The sequence below is a fragment of the Geotrypetes seraphini genome, chromosome 6 (genome assembly GCF_902459505.1).
Source record: "Geotrypetes seraphini chromosome 6, aGeoSer1.1, whole genome shotgun sequence".
Classification (NCBI taxonomy): Eukaryota; Metazoa; Chordata; class Amphibia; order Gymnophiona; family Dermophiidae; genus Geotrypetes; species Geotrypetes seraphini.
In genome coordinates this window covers 47,971,765-47,985,821 of record NC_047089.1, presented here as the reverse complement: position 1 = coordinate 47,985,821, position 14,057 = coordinate 47,971,765, and the positions used below count along the sequence as shown (strand labels likewise).

At 43.9% G+C, this 14,057-nt stretch overlaps 1 protein-coding gene across 4 annotated transcripts in view; it reads left to right on the top strand.

The window, feature by feature from the left end:
* The window catches only part of FLT1 (fms related receptor tyrosine kinase 1), a 284,781-nt gene that overhangs the window by 222,320 nt on the left and 48,404 nt on the right, over window positions 1-14,057 (top strand). For all 4 annotated transcript variants that reach the window (XM_033949142.1, XM_033949140.1, XM_033949141.1 and 1 more), the window contains one exon: window positions 6,704-6,817. In XM_033949142.1, the coding sequence (XP_033805033.1) occupies window positions 6,704-6,817 (114 nt within the window). The remainder of the gene's footprint in view (window positions 1-6,703; window positions 6,818-14,057) is intronic.

The following is a 14,057-nucleotide window of genomic DNA, read 5'->3' as shown; positions in this document are numbered from 1 at the left end:
CCTGGTAGAGCTTGTAGTCCAGGGGGGACTCAAACTTGACAACCAGCAGAGGGACCAGTGAAGAGTGTCCAGGCCTCTTGGGGACTCAAAAGGCCAGGGATCAGAGGACCGGCAAGTGCAGCTTAATCATAAGTCCACTCAACAAACAAACACCTTGGTCCCACAAGGAGTTAGAAGAATTTGAGGTCCTAGGCTGATGGGGACTGGCAAGTGACTGGCGGAACCGGCAGGGCTTGTGGCATCCGGTGGAGAGATCAGTTATGATACAGGGAGCTGCCAGAAGACCCAAGAGGAAGCAGCCTGTAGATCCTGAGAGCACTGGCCAAAGATGATTGATGAGTGACTGGTAGAGGGGGCCAGTGGCAACCGGCGGAGAGACCAGTGAATGGTACCGGAAGCTGCCTGGAGGGGTTGGAGTGGACCCTGGAGAATGAGGGTCAGGGAGGACCCAGTGGAGACCAGGAAGTATCTGGAGGGACCTGGTCATGTGTTTTAGAAGAATATGAATGAAGTTTGTTTGGTTAATTTTGTTTTAACAGTACTTGGTGACAGAGGACGGCAGTCCAGAAGTACCAGGGGATAGAGGAGTGACGGGTAATGACTCACTAAGCACCTCATTCCTCAGCACCTATATCTTAGGCACCATTTGTAGAATCTGGACCATAATATACAATATTCTGTAAGCTACATGTGTATCTGGGAGCCCCGCCTATGCTCTCATGCTCCAACCACATGCATACCTTCCTCTTGCAGTTGAACATCACAGCACTTACGATGCTTAAGTGGGAAGAGCTACTTTTCGCTGTATTTACATGCATAAAGGGGTGTGCACTCATGAGCGCTTGGAAAGAGTGGCTAAGTTATCTAGTTGTGGCTGAAAACTGACCTAACCTTAATTTGGATGGCCTTTGATCTAGTAGATATCCTACTTTATTAATTTGTTTGGATACTCTGGGCCTTCAAGGAAATATTTACTCCTGGTTTAAAGGTTTTCTGGAGTCCAGATTGTACCAAGTTAGGTTTAGGACCCACCTCTCTTCAATCTGGAATAACCCATGTGGTGTTCCTCAGGGTTCTCCACTTTCACCTACACTATTCAATGTTTATCTTTCATCGTTGGGCTCATGTTTGAGCAACCTGGATGTGGAACTGTTTAGTTACGCTGACAACATTACTATTGTCATACCTTTTACTTCAGCCCTATCCCAGATTACCACTAAAGTTGAAATTGTAATGAAACAGATGGATTCCTGGATGTAAAAATTTAAACTCAAACTAAACTCTGGCAAAACAAAGTTTTTCGTGGCGACTACTAGTAATATTTCTTCTGAACCTTCTATTAGTATAAATTCAAGTCAGCAAAGCTTTTGATAGCGTCCCACACCGCAGGCTGTTGAACAAACTAAAATCGATGGGATTGGGGGATACATTCACTACATGGGTAAAGGACTGGCTAGATGGTAGGATTCAAAGGGTGATGGTAAACGGTACCCCCTCCAAAACGTCAGCTGTGACGAGTGGAGTACCTCAGGGCTCCGTCTTAGGGCTGATTCTATTCAATTTATTCATAGGAGATTTGACCCAAGGGCTTAGAGGAAAAATATCACTGTTTACAGACGACGCCAAAATATGCAACATAGTAGGCAAAAGCAGTGTGCCTGACCTTATGACGCAGGACCTACGGCAGTTGGAACAGTGGTCATCAACTTGGCAGCTAAGTTTCAATGCTAAAAAATGTAAAGTAATGCACCTAGGCAAAAAAAATCCACACAGAACTTACACACTAAATGGTGAAACCTTGTCCAGGACCACAATAGAACGTGATTTAGGAGTGATCATTAGCGATGATATGAAGGCTGCCAATCAGGTGGAGAAGGCTTCGTCCAGGGCAAGACAAATGATGGGCTGCATCCATAGGGGTTTTGTCAGCAGAAAACCTGAAGTCATAATGCCACTGTACAGATCCATGGTGAGACCTCATCTCGAGTATTGTGTTCAATTCTGGAGACCACACTACCGGAAAGATGTGTTGAGAATTGAATCGGTTCAGCGAATGGCTACCAGGATGGTCTTGGGGCTCAGGGATCTCACGTATGAAGAAAGACTAAAAAAACTGCGGATGTACTCACTGGAGGAGCGAAGAGAGAGGGGGGACATGATTGAGACCTTTAAGTATATCACGGGGCGTATAGAGATGAAAGATGATATCTTCAGTCTTACAGGGCCCTCGATTACCAGAGGACACTCGCTGAAAATCAGGGGAGGGAAATTTCAAGGTGATGCTAGAAAGTACTTCTTCACCGAAAGGGTGGTCGATCATTGGAACGAGCTGCCTCAGCAGGTGATTGAGGCCAACAGCGTGTCAGATTTTAAGAGAAAATGGGATATTCACATGGGATCAATAGGGGAGTAAAAGTCAGGGAGTGGGTCATTGGCATGGGCAGACTCGATGGGCTATAGCCCTTTTCTGCCGTCAATTTCTATGTTTCTATGTTTCTATATAATTCATCTAACGATTAAAATTTTGGGAGTTATTTTAGACCAGCATCTTACAATGCATGCTCAGATAGATGCTGTAGTGCGTAAATGCCACTTCACATTATGGAAATTGCAAATAATTGGATCTTATTTTGAATGTACTGCTTTTAGATTACTGGTTCAATCATTACCACTGAGTCTTCTCGATTATTGTAATATTATCTATCTGACAGTCACCAAGAAAAAATTAGCAAGACTTACAATAATACAGAATACAGCGGTCAGAATGATTTATGGCCTGAAGAAATTTGATCATGTTGCACCCTTTTATCGCGAATTGCATTGGCTGCCAATGGAGGCCCGGGTATTGTTTAAACTAGGCTGTTTCTGTTATAAGGCTGTTTATGGTATAGCTCCTTCTTTCTTAGTCAATAGATTTTCTTTAGCATCATACAGACATAGTAGAAGAACTCATCCTTTCTTTAATTTTCCATCTGTCCAGGGTTGCAGGAGTAAGAAATTTCTGAATCATACTTTGGCATCTCAGGCAGGTCTTCTTGACAACGAATTCCGAATATTGTTGCTTACTACCCATTCCTATGGCCATTTTAGAAAGCAATTGAAGACTTATCTTTTTTCTAAATATTTGACTGTTTAACGAATCATCTTATTTCATGTAACATGTTTTCTTTTATAACTTTTTGTAAATTGCGTTGAACTTCTGGTTACGCGGTCAATAAGCATTATGTTATGTTATGTTACCCACTGATTGGTTACTGAAGAATTATCCACCCCCCCTAAACCAGGATCTATATTCAATGATCAGATCATATGAAAAAAAAACAAAAAACGAACAAACTCACCTTTCTCTAGTAGCCCTATTTTCTGAAAGAACTCCTCTAAACTTCTGAGCTCCTCTAATCTTCACCAACAGTAACCAAGGATTTGCACTTACTGTTAGGCCTGCTGTACCTCGCATGATCCCATATAGTTACCACATGGAAAAAGCTCTTTACCACTCACTGAGTACAGTACTGCAAGACTGCTGTTAGAAATCATGACATCCACTCTGAATGTACAGTTTTGATAGGCAGGAATTAGTGGGCACTATTCCTAGCTGCTCCTCCACTAGACCACTGAAACAAGGCAGGAAGGCCAGAGGGACTCCAGGGGAGGGAGGGTGATGGTTTTCCTGGAGGGAGGAGACTCAGGGGGGGGGGGTAAATGATGTTTTGGGGGGGAGGGAGGGGTCAGAAGAGGAGTTTGATGATTGGGAGTGAGGGAGGCCTGTTCACGTTTTGGGTGGGGGAGAGGGATAAAGAAAGACCTGTTGACAGTTTTAGAGGGGGGGCAGGAGGGAAAGGGTATTGAAACACTTTAAATTGGTACCTAGAGGTTATGTGGGTGCTGGCCAAAATTGAGTGCTGATGGGCATAGATGCTAGATGAGCATATTTAGGACTGCTTTTCATGTGGTCCTATACACCCATTTAGCTACTACCTCCCCTCCTCCACTCTACCCCCTGTACCACTCCTGACCTGCCCACTTCAAACATGATTGGTCAGAGTCCAGTTAAATGCCACTGAATATCTGTGGTTAGGCACAAGTGATTCGGTGTAGGGTGGGCTGGGGTTGGCATCAATGGGAACTCCACTCATATGGAACATGAGGATGTTACTGGCCAGACGTTACAGTAGATATCCTGCAAACAACGGGATGGTTGGATAGGCTGGAGAGAGCTTGGACGGCAACTTAAGCATTTGGAACCTAGGACAATGCCAGACTTTACAATCTATGGCCCAGAAATATCAAAGAAGAGCCAAGTTAATCTAATCATGTATTTTTTAATGGGTATAACTTATGGGCAGATTGGATGGACCGTTCAGGTCTTTATCTGCCATCATTTACTATATCTAGCATGACACGGAATCCAAGGCCCGGCACTGCTATTTTCTTTGTCATTCTTTCCCCATGTATGAATATTCTGTTTGCCACTCTGGGCAGAGGCGGCAGCCCCCGACTTTATGCCAGGCTTCCTCAATGGGAGCTCTGCACCTGCTAGAACTCCTGCTACGAAAAGAAATCCCTTGCAAAGAAAAGAGGTTGAAAAAGGAAAAGATGAAAGGCTTGTGCCCAGGGTTTTAACATTTTCCTTTTCTTATTTAATTAAACAAGGATTTCAGTCTACTAAGGTGCAGGTGTACAATCTTGTATGCGTAGTGCTCCTTTTGTGTGTCCAAGCAATGCTTTGTTCATACATAAATTTGTGCTTGCCTTGTTTGATGTCCAGAAAGGCAGGATTGTTTTCACTAGTATTAGTAAAAGTGGTATTCAAATTAACAACACTGTGTTATATCGCTGGAGGGTAACACCCTGGGTCTGGGTCATGGAAACTTATTGCACCAAATTTACCGTTTTAATACTTGCACCGTTAACATCACAACTGGGGGATGATGAATAAAGAAATAAATATTTGTAGAGAGAAATCCTGATCTATGAGAACAAAAGCGACAAACTAACAGCCTTTTAGTGTACGAGATGACGCTTCATGTCACAGTGCATTTTGGTCTGTTACATAACAGGTCAGCAGTTCATTGTAATGTGTGACAGATCAGAGACTGAAATAGCAGTACTAGCAGAAATATGGATTTACTTTAACCCTTTAATTGGCAGATGGTGAAATGGCTGCTTTATGTAACTTGATGTTGAATGAGAGCAACAGTACCAAGTAAACAGGCATTTAGAGATGCAGATCTCCCTTAAGAGCCATAGAAGACATATGTTGCTTCTGAGCAACGATGCCAAATAAAAGGTTAATCAGGATTATTAATGGGGTGTAACACTTTATATAAAGATCAACATAAGATACTTTTAATGAATATTTTATTTATTTATTTTAGAAATCTCTATAACGTTTTATATCAAAAGGGTTTACACAATGGTTACATACATGAAATGTTAAAACAAATCAGGACAAGTAGAAAAAGACAGCATTAATTCTAACAGTCAATGCTCAGAAAAATGCATCAACAAAGAGTTGTGTTTTTAAGTTTTCTAAATGAACTCCTGCCACTGCATTTCCAAATTTGGCCAACAAGGGCATCCCATAGTTTTACCCCTGCACATGAAAAGGCCATTGCATTGGTTTCCGCATATTTTGGGTTGACATTTGTTTTCAACGCAGTGATCTTGTTGGCTGATAACTAGACATCTTACTCTTAAAGAATTCTGGAATCATGCCATATTGAAACTGGTGACAGATCATAATTGCTTTGTATTGGATTCTAAATACAACTGGCAACCAGTGAAGTTGTCGAAGATATGGTGTAATGTGCTCACATCTTGAGGTTCCTGTTATCAATCTAGCCACGGCGGTTTGTACCATTCAATTGTATATGTTACAATATATTACATTGCTTATATCATCTGTGCATGTGATAGTTGAAAGCGGATTCACAAAAAAAATTAAAAGAACCAAGTCGTTCATGAATTACAATCATTATCATAGTTCTAAGCACATTTGCAGTGAAAATAGGTAGGCCATACGGTTCGTAGTTACTATTATACATTAGATAGCCCCAGATAGTTCTTGAACCTCATTCCACCCTGCTTCTGAAACATAGAAGCATAACAGCGGATAAAGGCCAAATGGCCCATCCGTAGCATCCACTATCTCCTCTCCCTAACAGATCCCACACTCCTGTCCCATGTTTTCTTGAATTCAGACACAGTTCTAGTCTCCACCACCTCTACCAGGAAACTATTCTACACATCTACCACTTTTTCTGTAAAAATGTATTTCCTTAGATTACTCCCGAACCTATGACCTCTTAACTTCATCCTATGCCATCTCATGCTGGAGTTTTCCCTATGCAAGACCATGCCTGGGGTGGTCTGCCCCCTCCCCCCCAACTACACCACTACCTACTCACACATGGCAAGACCCGGAAAACTACAACAATCATGATGCCAGCTGCCAAAGCCTAAGGGAATATATTTCTCCTTATATATTAGGTAGAACATGAGACAGGCAAGAGAAGAAACTGTAGAAAATATGCTATGCCTGAGCTTATACAAAGTATATTGGAGAAAGCCTCATGAAACAGGGTTAAACTAGTCTTAATGAAGTGTGAAATCTGTGAAATTACATTTATTATGTCTGTGGAATAGTACATGACAATTTATCCACCCATGCCAAACTCTTGCTGCGGTTTTTTATTCACAGAGGGAGCAACGGCCAGTGAATACAAAGCATTGATGACCGAGCTCAAAATCCTAATTCATATTGGACATCACCTTAATGTGGTGAATTTGCTGGGAGCTTGCACAAAACATGGAGGTAAACCACTGATCACTTTTGTATCATCAATATGCTGAACAGGTTGAATTTGTGGAGGGTAATTTGATCATTAGATCATCTTGGAACATGAAGACGTTACTGGCCAGACTTTGCAATGGATGTCCTGCAGACAACGGGATGGTTGGATAGGCTGGGGTGAGCTTGGATGGCAACTTCAGTGGTTGGAACCTAGGACAATACCGGGTGGACTTTGATCTGTGGCTCAGAAATGTCAAAGGGGAGACAATTTAATCTAGTCATGTATTTTTGGTGAGAATAACTAATGGGCAGACTGGATGGACTGTCCAGGTTTTTATCTGCCATAATTTACTATGTTACCTAGGTTGGAAGTCAGTGCAGGCACCTATCTGAGGAATATTTAATAAAGATAATGGAGATGCCCATTTGTCTTTTTAAAATATCCTTATAGAAGCTGCAACAATCATGACTGAAATGCTCCTCGGAAATAGGTAGAAATGTACATATACTGTACACACATAAGTATATATTTTATAAACTAGGGTGGGCAGTTCTAAGAGTGGACATCTTCTTGTAGGTGCCCTAATGCTGTGCGGGGCAACCTATTCTATAATGGAACCTGGGTGTTCAGATTCTGTTTTTGAATGCTTACATAACCTGGCCGTGGTGTGCCTTTCATTTAGATGTCTATAGTTAATTTACTTCTATAGATATTCGCTAGCGTGAGCAATTTCTCCTGCCTGTTGCTCGCGCCAGCCTGGTTCCCCTCTGAATTACTTCCGGGTCATGGGGTCAGGAAGTGGCATCAGAGGGGAAATCCAATGCTGGCACAAGGGACATGCCACTTGCGTTAGGAAAGATTTAGAGGTATGGGGGGCAGGGAGAGCACGAGTGTGAAGTGGGGGCAGGAAGGAGTGGGGACATGGAGAGGAGGGCAGGGGGGGCGCCTCCTACCCTTAATATACCACTGACTGGAAGTACTCCTGAACTTCAGAAAAGCTGTAAAAACGTATCTTTTTACATTCTGATGGGTCATATAATAAACTTGGACTCAATCTGGACTATAGAGAGCATTCTGTTCCTGGGTAAATTAACTCTAATGTGGGAAATATGTACGCCTGTTTTATCCAGTTGGTGGCGCTTTTTCTATACGCGATACGTGTATTTGAAGATCCTTCTGCTTTCGTGCATGTTACCTTGTAACCTGTTCTGGGCTTCTTTGGGAGAACAGGCGAAAAAAATTAAATGACTAAATAAGATGTGCACATAACTGGGAGACACGCCCATGTCCCAGCCCTGTTCCGCTCGTATATACATCCTAGGTGTATATGTACAGTAAGTGCTATTTTTGGTGCATATATGCGCAGAAAGGGACACCTGACCTCAGACGCCTAGTTCTAGACTATCAGGCTCATATTCAGATCACCGGCAATCTCCCGCAATCCACAGCAATACCAGAAATTCAATGCCGGTACTGTATCCAACTATCAGCATTGAATTTTCAGTCTAATTGTGGCCGGTCAAGACACATCCAGCTATTCAATGGCTATTCGGCTAAGTCTCGATTGCCAAAGATATACCACACTAGACGACAATTTATTTTTTCTTGTACTGCTCCACAAACTTGGAATGCCCTCCCAATTTTTTTAAGGGATGAGAAGAACTTTGGAAAATTTAAAAGTAACTTAAAAACATTTCTTTTTAAGGATGCCTTTACAAACTAATTTTATTATCTTATTACTCTACTTTTTATTATATTTTTTAATTTGTTACCCTTTTGTATTTTCTCTTAATGTCTTTTCTTTACTTTAATGAATTGTATTTCATCCCTCCGTACCTAATGTTAAGAATATGTTAAATTGAGTGTAAGTTTGTCCTTTTAAGTATTTTATGTATTGTATTGTCTCCCAGCAAATGTAAATTTTAATATGTACATCGCTTAGAAGTCTGATTAAGCGATTAATCAAGAAACCTAATAAACTTGAAACTTGAAACTTTTGGGCTGCCAAACTTGGCGAGTCATCGAATATGTGCGGTGACCAGCTATGTCATGTGACATAGCCAGTCACCGGCCAATCTGGAGACTGAGATAGCCAGCTTTCCCCTGCTAAATATCGACGGATACCCAGCTTTGCGCTATTTAGACAGCCAAGAGCTGTTCCTGGCCGTCTAGATAGCGCGGAATATCAGGCTCTATGTTTCAAAAAAAGAAGTACAAAGTTTGTTTTCTGCATAACTCTGTCAAAACTTGACCGGTTTCAATAAAATTTGGAATATATCATCCTGAATAAATTTACAATAAGCTCATGATAAGTGCAGGCACCATTTTGCTTTAAGCATAAACAGTCGCCGTGGTGTTCAGTCAAGAGGATCTGACCCTTATTAAAAATTTGTACCTAGGGAAAGGTTATGGTTCTCACAGACTGGTGCAAGAGTTTTTAGAAAAGAGGTGGGAGAGGGTAAGCATAGAATATATTTTCAAGACACTGTGAGAGCTGAGCTCAACCGATCACCAGTCAGGAAGCAGCAGGGCCCAGTTGAAGAATCAGATAGTGAAGTGACATCACATCATTTAGGTGAGGAGTCTGGCATGAGTGTAGCTTTACTGCAAATTTATTCAGGATGGTATATCCAAAATTTATTTGAAATTGGTCATGTTTTGACAGAGTTATGCAGAAAATAAGGTGTTTTTGTAAAAAAAAAAAAAAAAAGTACAGTGCAGAATTTCCCTTTGCATGTGTTATGATTCCTTCCATGTTCTTCTCAAATTAAGCCCCAGAACATACCAACAATTTATTATTTCTATAGCACTACCAGATGCACGCAGTGCTACACATTAAACACTCAAGAGACAGTCCCTGCCTGATAGAGCTTACAATTTAATTATGACAGACACTCAGGACAAAGGGGCAAATCTATATACACTGCTCAGGAAGACAGTGGTGTAGTAAGGTAGGGGGCGGTCCACCCAGGGTTCTGTCTTGGTGAAAGCACCGGCACCAATCTTACTCTCCACCCCACGCTTCTTCCCAACCCCCCTGCTGCATGCATGCACCCCTTCCCTCGTACCTCTTTAATTTTCCCAGCACTAGAAGTATCACGAACATGCTGCCCGCATCGGTGTTGGCTCTGTCTGATGTAATTTTCAGGAACCATGCCTAGGAAGTGACGCCAGAGGAAGAGCTGATAAGACGCAGGCAGCAAGTTCGTGATGCTGCTCTCGCCTGGAAAATTAAAGAGGCATGAGGGAAGGGAAAGGGGGGCGCGCGCACAGCAGGGGGGGTTGGGAAGGAGCGGGGGAGCAGAGAAGAGGGCGGAGGTGAGGTGCACCACCCCGGGCACCACTCACCCTCACTATTAGAATGGGAATGAGGTGATGAGGATGGGGGACTATGCACACCTACTGTGTTTCCCCGAAAATAAACCCTAGCATCATTTTCGGGGTAGGTCTTAATATAAGCCCTACCCCCAAAATAAGCTGTAGTCCTGGGTTGAAGAGTTGCTGGCAACTCTTCAACCCGCCCCCCCCCCTCCCTGTGCAGCCAAACCCCTGCTGACCCTCCATCCTTCCCACTCCGAAGCAGCGTCGGACCAGCAGCACTCTAAACAGGCTGTTTGGTGTTAATGCGGCAGAGTGAAATCCCTGATGGACAAGGCAAACAGATTGTTTAGAGTGCTGCCAGCCCGATGCTGCTTCGGTTGAAGGTAGGGCTCACGGTCGGCGGGAGGGAAAGATGGAGGGTCAGCAGAGGTTTGGCTGTGCGGTGGGGGTGGGGGTGCTCAACGGTTCTGCTGCACAAGGGATGGGAGGGAGGGAAGGATAGAAGTTGGGCAAACTTCTGCTGCATAAGGGATGGGAGAGAGGGAAGGATAGAAGCTGGGCAAGGGTTCTGCTGCATAAGAGATGGGAGAGAGGGAAGGACAGAAGCTGGGCAAACTTCTGCTGCACAGGGGGAGGGGAGGGAGGGAGGGGAGGAAAGATGCTGCACATGTGGGGGAGAGAAAGGAAAGAGGAAGAATTGGGGGGAAGGAGAGATGATCATGTGCATACCCCAAAAATAATGATCATGTGCATACCCCAAAAATAAGACCTGTGCATACCCCAAAAATAAGACCTAGTGCCTTATTTGGAACCCAAATGAATATAAGACACTGTCTTATTTTCGTGGAAACACGGTACTTGTCACCATGCATACTGATATGAAAGCATATTGTGGGCTGATTTTATGAAAACACAATACAAATACTCTACTCTCATCTAAAGAAGTGAACAAATCCGTTACACAAATTTTTCAAAAATTGGAGGAAAAGGACTTAATTGAAAAAAGTGCTCTATCAAATTTAAGCTCACGCTTATGGATATGCTATGTGCATAATGTGATTAAGGTGTGCCTGCTGGATCATTTAGCGTGAGCTTAAATTTGGTAGAGCACTGTTCCTACTGAGGTCTTTTTCTCCACTTTTTGAAAACTTTGTGCAATGGATTTATCCACTTCTTTAGATGAGAGTAGAGTTTTTATGCTGTGTTAGTATTCTGCCTACTCTTTCCCTATTATATTTTTCTTGTGATTTTATGAAAGCCCTTTCCATGGGTAAAATAGGTTTTCCCACAGACAAACTTAAAAAAACACAACAACCAAACCTCCATCTTTGAATTGGAGCTGCTGGAAGCAATAGGTTCTCCCAGTCACAGCAATGCAAAGATATCAGCCCCAACTCAGGGTTGGTGATTTGGTAAAATAGCCCCCTTCAATTTGATCCCTTTTAAATAATGGCAGATTCTTTAGATTTCTTTCCCCCCCCTCCCCTCCCCGACTCCAATCTGGTATTCTTTTTTTAAACAAAATATTGGACCCTCAGCCAGTAGCGTAGTAAGGTGGGGGGGGGGCGTGAGGGGCAGTCTGCCCTGGGCGCAATGTTGGTTGGGGAACCAGCACTCCTTTTTCTCTCCGCCCCTTGCCTCTTCCCATCCCTCCTCTCCACCTGCATGCCCCCCCTTCCCGTCCCCCATACCTCTAGCTGAAGTTGTTCGCGGCGGCTCTTCTGGATGCCGCGCATAGAAAGTGACATCAGAGGGAGAGCCGATGGGGTCATGAGGACCATATTATTGACCGCCGCAAGCAGCAACTTCAACTAGAGGTACAAAGAAAGGGGAGGGAGGTACACGCTGCAGGCGGGATCAGGGAAGGAGCAGGGGGTTGGAGATGAAGGTGGGGGAGGGGCATCACCATCCCAGGCAGCAACGCCCTAGGCACCTCTCACCCTTGCAATGCCTCTGCCCTCAGCCTTCCCAAAGCTTGTCCCCAAGGATCTAGTAGGCAGCAGGAATAATCCCCCATTATTCCTACCTCCGTGACTACCTCTTGAAAAATGGCACTGACAGATTCCTAGCACTATACTCCCTTTAGAGCAATGCTTCTCAACTTTGTCCTTGAGGCACACCTAGTGCCATCAGGCTTTCAGTGTGTGGCACAGTGTTTAAAGCTACAGCCTCAGCACCCTGAGGTTATGGGTTCAAACCCACATTGCTCCTTGTGAACCTGGGCAAGTCACTTAATCTCCCCATTGCCCCAGGTACATTAGATTGTGAGCCCACCGGGACAGACAAGGAAAAATGCTTGAGTACTTGCATACATTCATGTAAACTAGGGGTGTCCAACCTGCGGCCCCGTGAAGTATTTTGTGCGGCCCCGGTCGAAGGCGATGCAGTGTTTTCCTCTGCTGCCCCCGGGTGTTTACCATCTTGCCGGCTCCCTCCTCTGTCTTGCTGCAGTGTTTATGCAGCCCCAGAAACATTTTTTCTGGCCAATGCGGCCCAGGGAAGCCAAAAGGTTGGACACCCCTGATGTAAACTGTTCTGAGCTCCCTTGGGAGAATTGTATAGAAAATTGAATAAATAAATAAATATGCACTGCTTCCTTGGTATGTAAATCTCTCCCATGCATATTCATTGTGGACATCCTGCAAACCTGACGGGACTAGGTGTGCCTCGAGGACTGTGTTGAGAAGCACTGCTCTAGCGGCCGGCTGCTAAATATAGAAATACTCCCAGGAGGAAATGCCATTATTGTAAAAGGATAGGGAGTTGAAGGATGCAGAGTTGGGATTGTGCTGGCAGGGTCTCAATTATTTACACAGGACTGGGGTGGAAGATGCGGGGAGGGATCTGAGAAAAGCTGTATTTAAGATGTACAGTCATAGTTATTTATTTGATATACTGCCATTTATTTTTTTTTTTAAATATGTTTATTGAGGAGTCAACCAGAGAGACCAAGAGTACAGAAAGAAGAGAGAGCAAAACACAAGTCAACAGAAATACAACAGGCTAAGCGGTAGTGTAAAGCACCTCCAGAAAAACCATGGCACTTAATCCAATGCAGCAACAAATTGGTCCTCAGGGCAACCCCATCAAAATTTTTTGTTTTCCCACATAGAACAAACAAATTAACCCCTCAGGAAAATCCCCAAACCAGAATCTCATCATTCACCCGTACAAACACACCATCCTCACACACAGACATACTCTACAACCAAACCCCCATCAGCCAGACCCCCCCCCTAAACCCTCCTCGCTGGAAACTATAGGCAGATGTAGAAAAGCCTGCCATAAGGCCAGGTAGGCTAGTACCTCAATATTTGTAGAGTGCTTGTAGTAACTAAGCTCAAAGCGGGCTAACTCATGCATTTGATGTATCCAACAATCCAGGGGTATGGCCCCCGTCTGGGTCCAATATTGTAAGATCAATCGTTTGACTGTCAACAGCGTCAGGTAGATAAAGCGCCTCTGAGGAATCGTGAGGCCCTGGTCCTCTAACAGAGTCTGATCTCCGAGCAATAATGTCTTATAATCCCACTCAATAGTGCGCTGGAGAACCAGCCTAAGCTGCGCAAAGGAAAAATTCCACAAAGAAAGTTCGGGACATTCCAAAAAGGAATGAAGGAATGTCCCCGGGGCCCCACTGCATTTAAGACATGGGGGTGTCTCCCAAAGACCCATTCTAGCACCCCGGGCTGCAGTAATGTAAGCTCTATGAAGGATTTTAAATTGGGTCTCCTGCCAGGCCGCAGACTTCACGAAGGCATGAAGAGTGTGAAACAGCGTCAAGAAAGTGTCAGGGGTATAGTGGGAAGCCATATCCTGGTTCCAAGCATCGCACAACAAAGTCAGGTGCCCCTGTGACGCCGACGAACGCACCACCCGATACCAGAGTGCAAGTGAGCTCAAAGCAGACGGTGTGCGTAATAGGTATACATCCAGGTG